This window comes from Myotis yumanensis, unplaced genomic scaffold (genome assembly GCF_028538775.1).
Source record: "Myotis yumanensis isolate MYYU_CA2020_CCGP unplaced genomic scaffold, mMyoYum1.0.hap1 SCAF_1, whole genome shotgun sequence".
Classification (NCBI taxonomy): Eukaryota; Metazoa; Chordata; class Mammalia; order Chiroptera; family Vespertilionidae; genus Myotis; species Myotis yumanensis.
In genome coordinates, this window is record NW_027223752.1 from 183,189,230 (window position 1) to 183,210,065 (window position 20,836).

The 20,836-nt window shown below is 36.5% G+C and overlaps 1 protein-coding gene across 11 annotated transcripts in view; it reads right to left on the reverse strand.

The window, feature by feature from the left end:
- PTPN13 (protein tyrosine phosphatase non-receptor type 13) overlaps positions 1–20,836 on the reverse strand; it is a 209,647-nt gene that overhangs the window by 144,067 nt on the left and 44,744 nt on the right. For all 11 annotated transcript variants that reach the window (XM_070393196.1, XM_070393249.1, XM_070393188.1 and 8 more), the window contains exon 2: positions 20,188–20,307. In XM_070393196.1, coding sequence (XP_070249297.1) covers positions 20,188–20,302 — 115 coding nt within the window. In that variant the 5' untranslated portion in view covers positions 20,303–20,307. The remainder of the gene's footprint in view (positions 1–20,187; positions 20,308–20,836) is intronic.

Below are 20,836 nucleotides of genomic sequence, written 5' to 3' on the forward strand. Positions count from 1 at the left end.
TTCACAGAATGCTAACAAAAGAATATTTTAAAATGGAATTCCAGAAGCTTGTAATTTAATGTCCTATAATATTTCAGTTGTGTGATGATTGTCCTCAAGAATGTTATTATTATGAAAGAGTAAATCTGATGTGAACTGATTCCAGTAGTCAAACAATTCTATTTATAGACCTTACCAACATTCCACAGAAGAAGTTGCTTAAACAGAATTTCAAGCAGCTAGAAGCAAAGTTAGAAATAAACAGAAATTTGATATGCAAAGAAAGTCGTAGAGCTTCCTTTCAATAATACCTTCAACTAACACACAGCTCCACATATTTTTTTCCTGAGAGATCTTGCCATTTCCATTAATTGGTCCCCTATATTTTAGTTTTTGGCTTTCCATTTAAGGTATCAAAATTAGAGAAATGATCAGAACTGGGTATCAAATATAAGGGAATACTAACCAAAAGTATCAGGAAATCATCTAAAGTTTTAGAACAACAATGACACCCATTTGACCTGAAAAAATCCCTTTGCCTATTCAGGCAAATAGAGACACTGTAGTCTTCCCATCGATATATATAAAAGCCGAAGCAACAGAACAACCGAATGACCTGTCGACTGATCACTATGAGTGCACTGACTACCAGGGGGGCAGATGCTCAATGCAGGAGCTGCCCCTCATGGTCAGTGTGCTCCCATAGCCAACTTCCTATGGCTGGCCAACCTCCCACAGTCCCCACCCCACCCCCCCGGCTGGCCAGCCAACCTCCTGAAGTCCCTCCCCTGGCTGGCTGGCCCCTATCGTGACTGGGTGAGATGGCCCTGATGGGCCCCATTCACTGGCCAGGCCGAGGGACCTCACCCATGCACGAATTTGTGCACCAGGCCTCTAGTTTTATATATGATATCAGGGTTCTTGGCAAAAATCTATGCAGAGGCCACAGTTTCAAACTCTGAAGGATTTAATGAAGTCACATTATAATATAGAATTCTCTAAAAAATTTAGTTCATATTGGCATAAAAATATATATGTAGTTAAATCAATCATCTGGTATAACTGCACAAGTAAACAAAAAATTTTTTGAGTATTTCTCCTGTATTTTAATATTTTCTTGATAGTAAAGCTTTGTGATAAATTATTTAAGGCTCACTGAAAATTATAGTACATGCTACAGATTGATTTCCCATTCAAATTTTATTAATTTCTTATATAATTGTTACTACTTTCTAAAACTTCATTTTCTCTAATATGAAACAAAACAGAATAGTAATCTCTTTATGAAAATAAAATTTGTGATTGAAATGAAGACATCTATATAATGTAAATTGCTGATAGTCTCTTCAAAGATATTTTACATCATGTAAATTTTCTTGATATAGCCAAGTATTCAATAGCATTTCATAAACTCCTATAAGCCTTTCAGCCTTAAGAACTTATATTCTGCAGGAACCGGTTTGGCTCAGTGGATAGAGCGTCGGCCTGCGGACTAAGGGGTCCCGGGTTCGATTCCGGTCAAGGGCATGTACCTGGGTTGTGGGCACGTCCCCAGTGGGAGGTGTGCGGGAGGCAGCTGATCGATGTTTCTCTCTCATCGATGTTTCTAACTCTCTATCTCTCTCCCTTCCTCTCTGTAAAAAATCAATAAAATATATTAAAAAAAAAAAAAGAACTTATATTTTGATGTAGTAGGTCCCATATCTTGCTAATCATACAAATCTCTTACCTAGAAGTCATATTATAAATACAGATGATTTAAGGTACAAAGTATTCTAAAATAGTACTAATTTTTACTTTAATTTTTTGGGGGAATATACTTTTGTAAGCTTTCTATTTATTTCATTGTATTACTAGTTAGCCTAGATCCCCAATTTAGAAAAACTGGTTTAAAATTTTACAATCAAGCCAATTAATACTTATTGAGTAACTATACATATGAAATAGATATTTTCTGTACTTAGTCATTATCTTTAGTTATAACACAAATTATCAAATGAAGATATTTATTTGAATGAACATTTATAAAATACAGCATCAGCATATAGTTTTAGAAAAAAATGTTATTTGTAATAGAAGTTACAGCAACTTAATTAACATGAAATTATGTAAACCTGTCATTCCAAATTGATATTTTGAGCTTTTCTTCAGTAGGAGACAAAAGATATTTTTATTTCTTAGCAATGATCCTTTGTTGCACAAACACACATAATATTTTAATTTTTATTCCTTTTTATTTAAACACTAAACACATGCAAGTCACCAATCTAACCAAGCCACAACCCCTGGAATCTTGGTAAGGTTTCTGATCAATTAGGCTTATAGTAGTTTTGTTCTGTTATACGCTTGTAAGACTCAAGGTAATTCCAAACCACGAATCACTAACAAAACACTAACGAGATTGAGTTTAACAAAAGTGATATATAGGCAATCTATATTAGTAAAGCAAAATTGGTTATGATTATTAAAAGCAACAGGGCTTAAATAGCTGGACAATATGTAGAGAAGGAAGCAAGTCTGAGAATTTGCTTTCTTCTTCAGCAAATCTCCTTGGCCTCCTGGTCAAAGAAGAAGCATGAAAGAAAGAGAAACAGTTCCTTTCATTTCTTCTTGGCATCTGTATCATATTCTGAGAAATCTGCCCACTGTATTCCTTTGATATATTAAGTTCTTCCTCTTAGTTTTTTCTTTGGTTTCCACCTTTCCCACCAACCTTCTTTGTCCTCAACAATAAAAAGTACATACCCAAAAATTACATGCCAAAATACTAAACAAAATATTTCTTCTAAAATATATATGGCTTAAGGATAGAAATTATGAATTCCTAAAGATCAGGTACAATGCCAATATAACAATATAATTGAAATACTTGGAAATAATAAATGTTTACAATTTCAGTTTTATTCCACTAGTGGCCCAGTGCACGAAATTCGTGCACATTAAAAGAGAATTAATTAGAGGAAATATTTTAATATTGCTATTTGCCCTTTCTCTATAATAGAAGTGTCAAAGATGAAAGATAATTAGTAAAATGTATATGAAAATCTCCTTCCTGTCAGAGTCTTGCCCAGAGTCAAGTCCCCGCCCACCCATGCATGCCTCAAAATCTCGTGAGACCCAGACCCAGCCAGCCCCACCCCTGTCAAGCCCCGCAGGATGAGGGGCGTGGCCTCAGGTCCCCCGGCCCACCCTCAGGTCCACCAGCCATGGTGCAAGGGCACAAGGGCCCGAGGGTGCGATGACCATTTGCATATTAGCTCTTTATTATATAGGATAGGTCCATAGTTTTTAAAGGCAGGTGCGCGCACGCACACACACACACACACACACACACACACACACACACATTTGCACATGCGCGTTATTTTTAGAGAGCTATTATAAAGAAAACATTACTTTCAACTTTCAAACACTAAGAACTCTAAATTATTCACCCAGAGAATACTCTGGATCTTTCATTTGATTCTTCAGTCTTTATTACTTTTAGTTACTTTTTGAAGTATGATTCAAAGGGAGGGTCAGCTTTGTTCATTGTAATATTGAAATGAAGTTATTTTCCAAAGCATCTGCCTTTGGGGGCTTGAGAAATTAAGAACACAGACCTTCTGTCTCCTCAGTCACTGAGAATTTTTATGTGAATTCTGGAGAAGGGGCACAGCATCCTGCACAGTATATTTTAAAAACTTTCTTAGGGATTCAGAGGTGCATACCAATCTACCCGACACACACATAAAGACCACTAATAAAATGGTATCATAGCTCAATTAAGTTGCTCCTTGACCTATGTCAATTGACTGATACTAAGAACATCATGGAGTATGCATGACTTATATCCTCCCCTAATTCTTATAAAATTTTTTTTTCAGCTTATAGAGACACTAGTGAGGCATTTTATAAGATTTGTGGCAAGCCAGAAAATGTTACAACTATTTTATACAAATTCTAATAAAGTCATTTTGAGTTAGAAAGGCAAAATCACTATCCGAAATAATTTTAAACTAGAAGTGAGACCTGAATAGCTCTTCTCTGTATATAAGGAGGAAGCTGGATAAATGACACCAAACTCAGGATAGCATTGACTGTGAATTCAGAAATAAATTGCCTTACCCACCTAAAAATTTATTTTTAAATCGCACTCCTAAAGTAAAGCACAGTACAAATTAACTGCCCACACATTTTGTTTCTTCTCTGACACTTGCTATAAATCCAAGTAATATCTATATTGTATCTCCTCAGGCCTTGGAGTGAGCATTTTTTACCCTGCCTGATAGATGAATATATCATTAAGCATACAAGCAGTGCCTAGAAAAGATCCTGGGATTAACACCAATTTCTATTTTCCAAGGAAGATCCAAACTTTTCAGAGCAAAATTATTCCACATAAATGTAGTATTTTAGGCAGTGGACTTCTAAAAGAATTTGCTTTAAGGTAGTTTCTTTTTTTAAAATACAACAGTCATATTTTATTTGACCATCCTATTCAAGCAGTTGTAAAACTGTTCATCGTGAATGGTAAAGTCTATTTAAAAACCTGATCTTATTGCTGCTAACTTATCAATTTTGTTGAAACAACTCTGGAACCAAGTGCTAAGCTTCTTAAAGCACTCGCATTTATTTTGCCACCTAACAACTTCATGACAGCCTCTGTAGATCATACAGCTGCCACATTATATTTTGCCAGACAAAATAAACTATAACTGAGGTAATTAGCAATAGAAATAAGTTTTATGGTAAAGGCCTTTTATAAAGCACCAGATTTTTGGTTTGTTTTTCAAAATGGAAGCTTCAAGTTAAAGGAGATCTTCCACCCTTGCTATCTGCATATAGCAGGGAAAGGGAGGAGCACAATTAAAAAAATGATCTCAGCGACTTCTCTTACTTTTAAAGGCCTGCTCTATACAAAAAAGACCGAAAAACCAGTCAAGGGGTGACTACCATTTATCTCATTCTTGGATAATTGAATGAAAAAGTCAATGAATATTAGTAAATATTTCCAGTTTCAGAGGGAAAAGAAAATATATAGTTTTCTAGAGAGGAATTTGCTTTATTTATGATGATATGATTCCACAGAATCCTGATATGTAACTACTTATGAGACATATTTTTGTGATCACTAATGCCATTCTCTCCTGTTCTTCAATCACTGCCCTCCCACCCCCATTTACATTTTAAAGAGATTTTCCTTTTCAAAGAATAAAGGGGAAAGGAGGCTTATTTGAACGATAAATATTCCATTTTTCAAAAAGAAATATTAAGGATATGTTCCTCATAAAAATGTTAACCATGACTGGTGCTCGTCACCCTAAAAAAGTAAAAATCCTAACTGTTACTAAGTGATACAAGGCACAAAGCCACCTTTTAATTCCTTTATTTGAGAAAAGAGTAAAGTAATTGTAATATGTATTTTTTTGAAAAGCTTGGTTACATAAAGTAGATAAATCTCAGAATGTTGAGGAAAAGAAGACAGAAAACACAAGAGTTCACATTGTATGATTCTATTTATGATGTTTATTTCCAGGCAAAACTTAATCTACATGATACGTCATAATAATGATTACTCTTGGTAACCCAGAATTGACTGATTACAATGGAGCATGAGGGAGCCTTGTGCTTCAGACACTTGGTGATGGTGGTGGTTATATGGGTGTACACATTCATAAAATTCTTCAAGCTGTACAATTAAGAATAACGCTTTTTACAGTATACATTATATCTCAACATTTAAACAAAATCTCTATCTTTCTCTCTCTATATATATAAAAGGCTAATATGCTAAGTGTCCGACCATCCGACTGGTTGCTATGATGCGCACTGACCACCAGGGGGCAGACACTCAATGCAGGAGCTGCCGAGCTGCAGTGACTTGGCAGCGGTGGTTCTCAGGTGACGCATCCTGAAACCAGAGAGGAGGAAGCCCAATTCCTCACGGGGCCACGCGATTCTACCTTTGGCCATGGGTTATGTTGTTGTTGGGGCACTGTCAGCCCCTAATCTTGTTTACTGCACTCTTGCATTTGCATTCCACACCCTGTGTGACAGCAACTTTGCAGAGTGCCCTCTTGCACTCTGGGACCCGTTGGGGGATGTCTGAGAGCTGATTTCAGCCCGATCGCTGCAGGCCAGGCCGAGGGATCCCACCTGCCGGAGGGACACCACTCACTCCGCTGACGTATCTTGGGAGGTTGGTTCCAGGACGTGTCCAACCCCCCTCACCCAGACCTGCCCTGCTGCCCACCTTCTAATTAATTTCCTTTCAATGTGCACGAATCAATGCACCGGGTCACTAGTAAGTATATAAATTGAAACAATAATTATAATGAATAAAATCACAAAAAATCAGCAAGTATGGCACTAGAAAGAGCATGATCCGCAGCAACTTTCCCTTCTAAATGTATGATTCTTTAAGTTTATAAAATGGTCTGTAAAATCTAGAGCCAAATAACTTTAAATCTAAACAAGTGTATTGACTTTGTACTTGTGGGACAAGAAAGGTTTACTCTAAGTGCTTCAGACACTTGTTAAACAACCCACATTATCCATTTTTTAAATGCTAGATATTAAATTAATTTCGTGTCTTATAGTTTGTTTCCAGGGAACAAGTAGGGTAATTTTATCAGGTTCAAACACATTTAACTTGAAGAACCTGTTAATTCTGGTCTTATAAATGCAGGGCAAGATGTAGCATGTCAAAGACAACTGATACAGCCTGTTAAACCGCAAAATTGTGATTGTAGATAATTGGAAATGTAATACAGACAAGTTAGGTTTTGGTCTTTTAAAAGCTCCATACACTATACAAATATTTATGCAAAAGCTCTTAATCCATAAAAACTTTCTATATTTCCTATAAAGACTTAAAAAAGTCAGGAATTAAATATTTAAGTTCTGTGCTTTGTCTCCCTTCTCACACACTGAGTTGCTTGTTCTCCTTTGGTTCGACCACATTGAAAGTTTTACATTTTCCTTCTATGGTTTTATGATTATCCTTACCACATTTAAGAATATTTGACTATGTTAACTCTAAAGTCAATATCTCTACAATTCTCAAAAACAGAATCAAGTCTAGAGCCAAATAACTTCAAATCTAAACAAGTGTATTGACTTTGTACTTGTGGGACAGGAGAGGTTTACTCTAAGTGCTTCAGACACTTGTTAAACAACCCACATTATCCATTTTTTAAATGCTAGATATTAAATTAATTTCGTGTCTTATAGTTTGTTTCCAGGGAACAAACTGTTTTAATTCCTATTGTTTATATCAATCTAAATGTTATTTTATTTGTAATTTTGAAGTTACATCATTATTAAGCTTTTATACAGCTAATGATTGTTTAGATTTACCATCATGTTGACTAATTCATTTGCTATTTTCTTCCTTCTAACTGAAATACATCTTTTATTAATTTGTTCAGAGACGGTTTTCCTGACAGTAAATACTCTGTTTTCATATGAAGGTGTATTGCTTTGATTTTTTTCTTGAACTACGATTTAGCAAGACATCAAATTCTATTTGCACATTCCAGTGCAGTAGCCATTAGCCACATGTGGCTTTTGACTGGAAAACATTTTATTTTAAAAACAATGAGTTTCAGCCCAGCTGCTGTGGCTCAATGGTTGAGCATCAACCTATGAACCAAGAGTTCACTGGTTCAATTCCTGGTTAGGGCACATATCCGGTTTTCAGACTCGATCCCCAGTAGGGGGCATGCAGGAGGAGGCAGCCGATCGATGTTTCTCTCTCACTGATGTTTCTATCTCTGTATCCCTCTCCCTGTCTCTCTCTCTAAAATCAGTAAAAACATATATTTTTAAGAACAAAACAAAAAATGAGTTTCAAATTAAGGAAAAAGGTCAAGCTCTTAATTTAAAAACTAAACAAATTTTGGAAAATACTTGATATATTTTTAAAAGAAGCTTTAATTAAATAACTGCATAAAATAACTACACATATTGAAAGAGTGCAATTTGATGTTATGACATGAATATACCTGTAAAACTGTTATCACAATGAAGATAACAAACATATCCACCATCCAAATGTTTATTCATATACTTTTGTAATCCCAGTTTCCTCCCCTTGTGTAACTCTCATCCCCAAGTAATCAACTGGTCAACTTTACTATTATTGTTTAGTTTGTATTTTTTAGAATTTTAGATTAAAATCATACAACATGTATTATTTTTGTCTATTTCCTTCACTCAGTTTAATTCATTATTTTGAAATTAATCTATGCTGTTGCACGTATCAATAGTTTGCTCCTTTTTAAAATATATACATTTTTATTGATTTCAGAGAGGGAAGGAGAGGGAGAGAGAGAAATATCAATGATGAGAATCATTGACCAGCTGTCTCCTGCACACACTTTCCCCCTGGGGATCGCAACCTGGGCACATGCCCTGACTGGGAATCAAACCATGACCTCCTGGTTCATAGATTGAGGCTCAACCACTGAGCTACACCGGCCAGGCAGTTCGATCATTTTACTGTTTCATTACATGGACATACCACAATTTGTTTACCCATTCACCTGTTGATAGACATTTGGTTTCTAGCTTTTGGCTACTGCAAAAACAATTTGCTATGAACATTCATGTACCAGTCTTTGTATGGAAATATATTTTCATTTCTTTTGGTAGTACGTGTATATTTAACTTTTTAAGAAACTGTTAAACAGTTTCCAAAATGTAAAACCATACCATTTTCCATTCTCACTAGCCATGTATAAAAGTTCCACTTGCTGTCAAGTCTTTGCTATTCTTGGTGTGGTTAGTCTGTTAAATTTTAAACAGTCTAATAGATGTGTACTAGTATTTCTATGGTCTTAATTTGCATCTTCTTGATGATTAATGATATTAAGAATTCTGGATTTCCCTGATGACTAATAACTTCATGTTATCTTCTTTAGTAAAGTTTCTGTTCAAATCTTTTACCCAATTTGGGGAGGGGAGGGTTTGTTCCTTACTATTGAGTTTTGTGAGTTCTTTATATACTATGGATATAAATCCTATATCCATTATATAACTTACAAATATTTTCTCCCACCCTTTAACTCCTTTCAATCTCTTAATGTATTTAGAAGAGATGCTTTTAATTTGGATAATGTCCACTTTATCTTTTTTTTTCTTTTACAAATCATGCATTTGGTATTATATCTAAGAACTGTTTCCCTAATCTAGGGTCACAATTATTATCTCCTGTGCTTTCTTCTATAATTTTTACAATTTTAAGTTTTACATTTAAATCTATGACCCATTTTGAATTAGTTTTTGTATGTGGTGTGGGATAAGATAAAAGATTATTTTTAAAAAATGTTTTGGGCCTGGCTGGCATGGCTCAGTGGTTGAGCATCGACCTTTGAACCAGGAGGTCAGGATTCGATTCCTGGTCAGGGCACATGCTTGGGTTGTAGGCTCAATCCCCAGTGTTGGGTGTGTAGGAGGCAGCCGATCAATGGTTTTCTCTCATCATTGATGTTTCAATCTCTCTCACCCTCTCCCTTCTTCTCTGAAATCAATAAAAATATATTTTAAAAAAATTTTTGGTATATGGATATCCAATTATTATAGTCCCACTAGAGGCCTGGTGCATGAAATTCATGCACGGAGGGGGTTGTCCCTCAGCCTGGTCTGCACCCTTTCATAATCCAGGACCGCTGGCTCCTAACCATTCGCCTGCCTGCCTGCCTGCTTGATTGCCCCTAACTGCTTCTGCCTGTCAGACTGATCACCCCCTAACCACTCCCCTGCCGGCCTGATTGACACCTAACTGCTCCTTTGCCAGCCTGATCGCCCCCAACTGCCCTCCCCTGCCGTGACCCTCCTCCTCCACTGGGCCCTGCCTCCGCTGTGCACACAGCCATCTTGTGACGATGTTAGGGCGTGATGTGTGAGGGCGTGACAACCACCTAGGTTATTATTAGTATAGATTCCTGGAAAAGACTATCATTTGTATCTTTCTCAAAAATCAATTGACTAAATGCCAGGCAATTCAGCCTCAATTGTAAAAAAAAAAAAAAAAAAAAATCAATTGACTATATAAATGTTGATCTCTTCTGGACTTTATAATGTTCCATTGATTTATTTGTCTATTTTGATTAATATAGCTTTATAAATAAATGTTGAAATAAGGTTATGTGAGTCCTCAAATTTTGGTCTATTTCATGTTGTTTGGGCTATTCTAAATCCACTGAATTGTCTTATGGATTTTAGAATCAACTCACAAATTTCTAAAAACAAACAAAAAAAACCATTGGGATTGCATTGAATATATAAAGAATTTAGAGAATTTAGACAACAATATTGAGTCTTCTGATCCAGGAGCACAGCATAGCCTTCCCATTTATTTAGGTCTTCTTTAATTCCTCTCAGATTGTTTTTTAGTTTTCATTATATAGGTCTTCACATCGTTTGTCAGATTTATTCCTAATTACCAATTTAAAATGCTAACTTATAGGGGAGCAATGGGCAGCAGCAGCGGGTCCCAGGGTAACCCTCTGAACCTGTTCCTAAGAACCTCTTTTTTCTGACCTCTCAGTGACCCAAAGCAGCCCAGCCTAGGCTCATTTCTTTCCTATAACATTTCTAAAGCCAAAGCAGTCCCATCGATGCTCTCCCCTGTTGTTTCTCCTATCCTAAGCCCTTCCTTGTTTCACTGTCCCCAGCTTAAATAAACGTACTCTCAAAATCACCTGGACTCATCTTGTGAAACCTTTCCTGCACGAAGTCAAGAACCCACTTGCCACAGGCCGGCCTGAGGCAGACCCACTCTGCCTGGGTGGGCCTGGCCCCTGTCTGGAAATATTTCAACTGAAAGGACCAAGTGAGATCTCGGACAGGGAGAAGCAATCTTCACAATTCTGTAGATTTCAACATAGAAAAATTGCAGTGTTAGCCCAGCTGGTTTGGCTCAGTGGCTGAGCTTCGACCCATGAACCAGGAGGTCATGGTTCTACTGGTATTCCTGGTCATTGGCACCTGCCTGGGTTGCGGGTTGGATCCCCAGTAGGGGGCATACAAGAGGCAGCCAATTGATGTTTCTCTCTCATCAGTGATGTTTCTATTTCTCTCTCCCTTCTTCTCTCTGAAATTGACCTATAGATATAAAGAAAAATTGCAATCTTAGCAGGAAAAAGTACCGTGATTAATTGGTGATGTTTGTCATGGCATGCGAAGGAAGAGGGTGGGATTTATGCCATGTATTTGCCATCCCTCATCTGGATAGCCTTTAGTCTTCCAGTGACTTTTTAAAAAATGATTTTATTGATTTTAGAGAGAGAAGAAAGAAGATGGAGAAAGAGAGCGAGAGAGAGAGAGAGAGAGAGAGAGAGAGAAATATTGATGAGAGAGAACTATTGACCAGCTGCCTCCCGAACTCCCTCCACTGAGGATCGAGCCTGCTAACCAGGAATCAAACTGGTGACCTCTCAACCAGGATGCACTGGACACATTGGATGGTGCATGGGACACAACACTCAGCCAACTGAGCCACACCAGTCAGGCCAGTTTTTTGTTTGTTTATTTGATTGATTGTTTGTTTTTTTTAATGTGCAGAAACCTCTTCAGGGTCCCCAATTACAGAACATCATGAAGATTCAATCAAGGGAATCATCCTCTGGGGTTTTTCCACTTACTTTTCATAATTGCTTCCTACATGACTAGTGTACAAAAAAAGTTACTTTTCTTTCTTTAATCCTCACCAGAGGATATGTTTTTGTTGATTTTTAGAGAGAGAGGAAAAAAGAAAGAAACATTGATGTGAGAGAGAAACATCAATCAGCTGCCTCCCATAAGCACCCTGACCAGGGATCGAACCCAAAGCCTGGTATGTGCCCTGACCAGGAACCGAAACTGAAACCTTTTTTGGTGAACAGGACGATGCTCCAACCAACTGATCTTACCCAACCAGGGCTACAAAAGATTACTTTCAATCCTTCACTTCCTACCAAGTCTATTTCCTTGTTCACAGAGAGCCAGCTAGACTATCTCAGACCCTCTAGCAGAAAATTATGATCTAACAGCAATTATATTTGCAAAATCCTGTGCACTTTGGTCCCACAGTCCATCATTCAGAATTAGAGCAAGAACTTTCTATCTCAATTTTTTTATTGGAGTTGCTCATGTGCACTCCTGGGTCCCGATTCCTATGTGCTACCTGTGAAAAACCTCAAGCTTCTTCTTTATCAGAAGGCAAGTTTCCTCATGTGACCAAGGAGAAGACCAGAGCCTGTGCTACAGCTTGGACAGCAGGAGACGGTTTTTCAGAAACCAATCACTAGACACAACTCAGGATCCAAAACTTGCCTGGCCAGTGTGGCCCCGTGGTTAAGCATTGACCCATGAACCAAGAGGTCACCAGTTCGATTGCGGGTCAGTGCACATGCCGGGGTTGAGGGCTAGATTCCCAGTTGGGGACGTGTAGGAGGCAGCTCATTGATGTTGATGCTTCTCTCTCATCAATGTTTCTATTTCTCTATCCCTCTCCCTTCTTCTTTCTCTAAAAAAAAAAAAAAATACTGGTAGGGAGAGGTCCTCATCCCCACATGTTGCTCCTGGAAGTAGATTTCTTTTATTATTATTTTTTAAAATATATTTTTATTGATTTTAGAGAGGAAGGGAGAGGGAGAGAGATAGAAACATCCACGATGAGAGAGAATCATTGATCTGCTGCCTCCTGTATGCCCCCTACTAGGGATCGAGCCCACAACCCAGGCATGTGCCCTGACCGGGAAACAAACCGTGATCCGCCTAGTTCATAGGTCAATGCTCAACCACTGAGCTATGATGGCCAGACGAGGTAGTTCTTTTTTATTGACAGGTGTGTGTGTGTTTTTTTTAAATGAGGAACTGATGTTGCATCTTATTAAGTGTGTTTTCTACATCTACTGAGATGATCATATGGTTTTGCTTCTATTTAGTTTTAAAATATGGTGAATTATACTGATTGATTTGTGAATGTCAAACCAATCTTGTATACCTAGGATCTACTTGATCATGATGTATTATCACTTTTATATATTGTTGGATTCAATTTGTTAAAATTTTGTTAAGACTTTTTGCATTAGTGTTCATAAGGCATATTGGTCTATAGTTTTACTTTCCCTAGTGTATTTGTCTGGTTTTGATATTATAGTAACGCTAACCTCATAGAATTAATTGAGAAGTATTTTCTAATTTTCTATCTTCTTCAAGTATTTGATATAGAATTACTTTTTCTTCTTTAAATTTTTAAATTTCCCTAGTGAAGCAATATGGGCCTAGAATTTTCTTCATGGGACATTTTAAACTATATATGCAATCATCTTAATAGATAAAGGCAATTCAGGTTGTCTGTTTTTTGTGAGTGAGCTTTTTATTTGGTAGTTTGTGTCTTTTCAGATGTCCATTTTATGTAAATTATTAAAATTTCCAACAATTTTATTAATAGTTTTTCTTATTATTCTTTTAATATCTGTATAATATAAAGTGATGTCACTTTTGTCACAGACATTTTTCTAAATATACTGTTGCAATGCTCATAGAAGAGCTATCAATTTTAATACTTTATTTTAATGTGTAAATAAAGTGATTTTACAGGTCTAAATAGGTACTGCTCTTTAAAGCTTAGTTTAAAATAGTTGTATCGTTTTTATTGTGCAAATATTAATTCTTATAAGTTATGTAAACTAGGCCTTGTTTCTTTATTTCTAAAAATTATTAGTCAGGTGAAATGGATGAGGGTCTTTCTAGTTCAAATAGTTTAATTTCATAAATAAAAATATATGTGTATGTGTGGCTCTGAGTTTATATAGTTCTTACATGTTTATTTCCCTTTCGATAGCAAAGATATTTCCCTGAAAGTATTATTCAATGAAAGCAATTCTATAAAATAAAAACAGGAAGCACTTAATATTTCATGTAATTCAGCTGAAAAAATAACAGGTCATTCTCTAGTAAGACTGTTTGTTTAAATAGGTACCTAAAAATTCTAATTTTTAAACACTTCTTAATGAGTGAAGAACACAGTTATTTATTTAATATCTGTTCTAGTTATCTGTAGTAACTTGTAGTTTTCACTCATGAGTATAAAAAGCATTTATAATGAAATATAGCCAAAGGATTCTATATACCCTGCTCTCTGTAATCATATCCAAATTTGTTTTCCAAAAACAATAAGAAATGTGACATGATCTTCTCAATTTTCCCAGGACACTTGCTGGTAACTCTGAATTTGTTTATTCAGAGTTACATTAACTTTACTTGTTTGTTTTTAGTATTTCTCTTTATGAAAATGCTTTGTTATCTTTTAAACTGTTTAATTTACAAATTTCATGAATTTATTATTTTATTTGTTAAACAGGGAACCAGAAATGATTACAGACATAATAAAAGGAATTTACATGGGATTTCTGTCCTTGCCTAAGCCAGGGAGACTGGGTCTTTCCCTCTCATTAGTTTCGAAGAGGCAATTTTCACAACAACCAATCAACTACTTTATACCTTAAAATTCCACAGATTCAAATGATCAATTTTTTGCAAAGAGCAATCATTTCATCACTTTTTAAAAAAAAATCACTGTTTTGGGCAACTAATATAATTGTAAGCTAATTTTTCCAAGGCAGCAATAATATCCCAGAATGTGTATGAGAATGACATTGCTTTTTATTATCTAGGACCACTAAGCTACTGCATGAGTTTATCCATGATGTAAAAGCTAAATCTTAAATGTGTATGTTTTTCAATCAGTTGATAAGCTATGCTTTCCAATCTGTTAACAAAATGGAATAAGAAGCATATAATTAGGAAGGGAGGACCCTTAATAAAATTTCTCCAGAATTTTTATTTTAATGTCCACATTTATTTTATTTTATTTTATTTTATTTTTGCCATTACTATTTATTTCTATTGCCATGAAGCACACTCGCCATAGACGGACATTCCAAAGCACCATGACAAACCAGTGGCACGGTTCACACTTCACTAGTTCACTCAGATCACAGCTCAAACTGAGCTTTAGTAGAACTTCCCAGAAAATGGATTTAGAAAGGAAGTACAATGCTGACAATCAGCCCATTAACTGGACTTGAGATCATCATTTGTCATTGAGGGTTGAAGTGTGATCAGTGAGATGCTAGCAAACCCACGCGAGTAAATTCCAGTGTTTAGGTCACTATTTTTCACTCACAGTTCTTGAAACATCACCAAGACATTTGCAAATGGAATTCCAGGTTTGTTTGTTTTTGTAATCTGAGTAGCACCATGTTTCACTCTAATGTCAATTCCCCTACAATACCCCATCCAAGGTGGCAATCCATGCAGCAGCCTATGATGTACAAAGTAACTCAAGTTTTAAACCCTCCTGATTCATCCTTTTAAAATGTCAAATCCTAACCACAAACCACACCAGGCAATATTATTCAATTATTCTTCAATTTTCCTGTTACAACTGATGAGTCATAATACACAGAGCACTGGGTAGAATTCCGAACACCCAAACTATGTGATCAAAAGTTTGTAAATTGACAATGGAACCAACAAGCCATCCCTTGCCTGCGGTACAGACACAGCCAAAGTGTGAACTTGAGCTGCTCTTAGCTGCATGGGTGGTGGGATTTCTCAGGGCTTCTGCTTCTCAAAGACTCACTCTCATTCTAAAATGGTATGCTAAACACAAAGCCATCAATTTTTCAATGTTCACATTTAATTTTCAATTTAATTGTTGGCATTAGCTGGCCAAAAATAGTGAAATCCAGCTATCTACTATTTATATGAAATACCTAAGTTTCAACACAAATAAGTTGAAAATGAAGAAGGAAAGATTTTCTAGGTAAATGACAAAGAAAAGGAAGCACAGGTGGCAATGTTAAGAGCAGACTAGGTAGAATTTAAGGTGAAGAGTAAAAAGAAAAGAAAGGCTTAATTTAAATCAATAAAATATCCAATCTATTTAAATTAGCCATTATACATATCACATAAAATTGCATGAAAACATCATGACAGTAAGACAGACAAACATCCTATAGTGGAAGATTTTAACTATCCCGAAAGATTTGACAGATCAAGTATACAAAGCAATAAAAACCTAGACAAATTTTCAAAGCACATGCATGAATAAGCTTAAATTATACCGTAGGCACAGAAAATACTTTCCAAATTCCCAGATTATTTACAAAATTAGACCATGTGCAAGACCACAACCAAATCTCAAACAATTCTAAAAAGTAATCACACAGATTGCAAGTTTTAATAAACCCAAGACAATAACATGAAGAAACTTACATCTAACACAGGAAAACCAATTATTATCAAAACTATCAAATAAATGTTTAGAATTATACCTTTGAAAAAAGTTTTACCTTTCCTCCTCTGAAGAGAAACTCATATGAATATGGTATCTTCCAACAAAGCCATGCTTAGCAATGGTTATTTTTAAAATATTAACCACAAGTTTGTATGTGTGTGTTTTTTAAAGGCTAAAATTGCAAGGAGACTCAAAAAGATGAAGAAATAATTATCTTGACCTGTGTTCAATAACCCTACAGTAGAAATGCTTATTACCAGCCTTTTATTAATAGGAATGTCAACTTTCACTTAAATACTGAAAAACACACAGGAACATACAGGTTAAAAAAGGTAGGAAGAGCCCTAGCTGGTTTGGCTCAGTGGATAGAGCATCAGTCTGCGGACCAAAGGGTCCCAAGTTGGATTCCTGTCAAAGTCATGTACCTTGGTTGCAGGCTCCTCCCCAGCCCGGGCCCCGGTCAGGGCTTGTGCAAGAGGCAACCAATCGTTGTGTTTCTCACATAAATGTTTCTCTCTGTCTTTTCCTCTCTCTCCCACTCTCTAAAAATCAATGGAAAAATATCTTTGGATGAGAATTAACAAAAAAACAAACAAACAAAAAATCTCACAAAAAACAAAAAGGTAGGAAGAAAAAGCCATTCCTAAGAACCAAAACTAGATACAGAAAAGAGAAGAAAACAAATTTTAGAAAAACAAAATTCTTAGAGACCATTGTATTTTACCTGCTTTTATTTCACTAACAATACTACTCATTATTCATAAGGGTGTTTACTACAGAACCACAAAATAAGCAAACTAATACAGGTATCCTCGCTTTTTGAAAGTCTGTTTTACTCCACTTGGCTTTTATTAAGATCTATATTAATACTTGTCTTTGCTAACTGAAAGAAATCCAAAGAGGATTTTAGCTTTTACCAAAAAAGGTGAAAATACAGCACTCGGCATTTGTCTTGCAGAGAGCCAGTACAGAGGCAGGGCACCTGGGCAGTGAGAGTGGTACTGCCAAGTTCTTCCCAGTGAAACTGAGGGTCCTTATGATGTTGATTAAATTTAGCTTTAAATCCTAGCTTCAGAAATCATCTCTATCTCTCTCTATCCCTCAGAGACCTAGCCTTTTCCCTGGATAATCAGCAACTCTGGGGGCAGCAGAAGATAGCAGCCAGGATCTGACTAATATTGGTCACAAGGTCTAGACCTCTGGCCAGCTACAGATAACATGTTGAGCTGTTATGTATCAGTGCCTGAGTCCTAAGGTGGAAGGGCCCTCTGGCCCTGGCTACTTTCTCATGAGACTGGATAGAGGACAAGGGAACAGATCTCAAAACTGTCCTCAAGGCAGAAATAAATGATTTATTACTCTTCCTCACCTCCAACCAATCAGTTCCCAGCATGACCCCGAAGCCCTAACCCACAGTGTCTTGCGATTTTGCCCTATATACTCTGTAAGCTACCCGTCGTGGGGAGTTCGGGCTTTGGAGCACCAGTTTGCTGGTCTCCTGGATGGTGCCTCCACTGCAATTCTCCATTTTTGGTGTTTGGCTGTCAGTGCCGCGTGGATGAACTCTTTCTGTTCTAGAACACCTGGGAACCACACTCCGCATCAAGCTCTCACAGCTTTGAACTGTATCTGTGAGCATCTGTGCTTTATCTCCATTTACCTTGTATATCCGTTATAAGAGTGTGTTCTAAGGTAATCAGAAAAGCCTAAGAGAACTTGTAAAGGTGTTAACATAAAACTAGATGTAATTAAACATATTTGGCATGATTTGGTAGGTTATTTGGGAGATCTGGAAACACTAAAAAATTTTTCCATACAAATTAATGGCACTAGCTTCTTTGATTTACATATTTCAGCTTAACAAAAGCTGAATTTTCATAGGAATGCTCTGCTTTCATATAGAAGGGGAAACCTGTATTTTATTTCAGGTCAGTAAGGAAAAAAAAAATACTTGTGGCAAAAAATGACAGTGTGCTATCAAATACAAGAAATAAAAAATCCTAGATTTCAGATAAACTCAATCACATAAGCAAAATTTTCCTCCAAAATAGAAATTTCCAACTGGCAGTCCTAATAGTTGGTAATCTCCAGACGGCCAAGGAATCCAAATTCAATTTGTCTATATTACTGATGCTATTCTGTGAACTGGACTGAAGGCCTATGGTAACCAACTCCCATGGACAGTGTTTAGGACATAGCTGTCTAACAATTAATTTTATAACACATCCAGTAAGTCTCTTTATTGTAACGTGCCAATATGTTACGCAATAACGACAAGTACTTTACAATCAGACACTCAATCTCTATTAAAATTACAAAATTTGAAAGAAAGAGTACTCAAGAGTATGCAAGATGCTCCTATTCCTTGAGTCATGGCTAGGGCAGTGATCCTGCCATTAGTACAATAAAAAGGTATTATCTCTCCCTCCTCTGAAGGAACATCTGTAGTTCTTATTGTCTCTATCACTCATTTGGCACTCTGTTTCATATGCATCTGATCTGAATAAATCCCTTAAGGGCAACAGTGACTTCTTCTTATCAGGATCTTCCATGCAATACCTCACAACTCAATGTTTCTTAAATATTAACTGACTATTGTTAATTAACTGAGTAATGCCACCAACATATCCTTTCTTCAACAACACCTTTGGAGCATGGCTACCTGTTCTATAGTCTAGAGTGCCTATCCTTTCAAATTTTCTGAAAAAACTAAAATAAAGCAAACAAAGCTACAAGGTCTATTAAAATAGCTGGATTTTAGGTAAGTGGCATTAAATAAAAGGAATTACTTTTCTTTAGATTTATTCTAATTCTAATCAAACATCCAGTTACAGCAGAATTGGGTGGGACCTAACACTGTTTTGTTTAAGTTCCAGTCCCTGGATGGGAAAATAACAGCAACATCAAGAATGACGACAAACTTTACCATCTGTCCCCAATCTGTACTCAATCACCCCTACAACTTCCAAAAAGGTCCCCATGCCGTTAGTAAGTAATTCAAACATAAAATGCATCAGAATATCCTTAAAAACTTGTTAAAACACAAGCTGCTGGCCTGTACCCCCAGGAGTTTCTTATTCAGTTAGGTCTACAGTAGGCCTAAGTATTTGCATTTCTAATACATTTGCAAGGTGATGCCTATGCTACTCATCCAGGGACCAAACTTGCAGAATTATTACCTCATCTATGTTTGTTTATTGTGCCTGATTAATTCATTCCAATCAAAGATGAAGTTTGATTCTTTACCTACTGTTCTAAACAGGTGTTGTTGATATGGTGTAAAAGCTTCATGTGGAACTTTTCAGCATGATATCAAATGTTTTTGGTCAACCAATGGGTGACTTCTTCATTTTTCCGGCTCCAAAATGCCACATGACCATTTGGAGCAGGTGACTACCTCCACAGGGAAGCACCAAGGAAGTTATTCAGTATACATTATTCCAATTTAGAGTTACAGGGATAAACATATTATTCTCTCTGCCAGAAATGTTTTCCCCTCCTCCTTAACCTGGTTAACCTCTCCTTTCCTTTCAGGTCTTAGCTTGATATATGCAGGGAGGCCTTCCCTTTCCTCCCCATGACCATGTCAAATTCTCCTACTATGAGTTCTCATAGAATCCCTGGATCCTCTCCTATGTAGCCTTGTCATGTTTGAATTTTTTACATTTGTTTATATAAATATTTTATTAATAGCTGTTTGCCACACTGGACTATAAACTCCCTACAGAGAACATTTTTTTATTTTGATCATCATTATATTTTTAGTCCCTAGCACAATATCAGGCACATCAAAGATGTTCAAATAAAGGTAAAAAAGATCTGAGCTTTTTTAGCCCTAAGAGAGGTAAGGAAAGTATTCTTCTATACTCTGCCCCTTTATCAATTTTCAGCTACCCAATATTCAAAATTAAGAAAAGAAAAAGAAGACCTACCTTTCCTGAATAATTCTTGAAGACTTTCAGCACTTTGATTTAATACAGCCCATATTTCTTCCTCCTGAAGGGGTCCACCCCGAACCTCCAGGGCCTCAGCTAGTGACACGTGCATATTACCTAGGAAACAAAGGTAACAGATGGTCTACACATCAAGTTTACTGCACTTGCAGGAGTGAAAGCTCTCATCTATGAAGTCCCTGTCTACCTAATTTTTCAATATGGCTTTCAATCTAAATATAATCCTACACTTAAACTCATAGAGGGTAAAGGTATTGAAGGGGGTGGGGGACATCAAAACAATTACTTGCCCTAGTACAATAAAGTCAACCTCAGAGACAGAACTAGAGAATAGTGGGAGAAGACAGAGAGACGCAGGATCCCAGGAGGCCAAAGTGCAGATGATTAAACCAAAGCAGTCAGACTGAACTGAAGACCTTTCAGATTACAGTTCCAAGTTTCACCCTACCCATCCAGGTAAAAAGAGTAGGAGGAGTAGAGAGGAGACCCTACAGACATACTGGGAGAAGTTGTGAATAAGATGGAGTATCTGTCTTCCATTCATTGATTGATTTCTGTATCTCCAACATATATACTATAATCCTATATAATAAAAGCTAATATGCTAAGTGTCTGTCCATTTATTCAA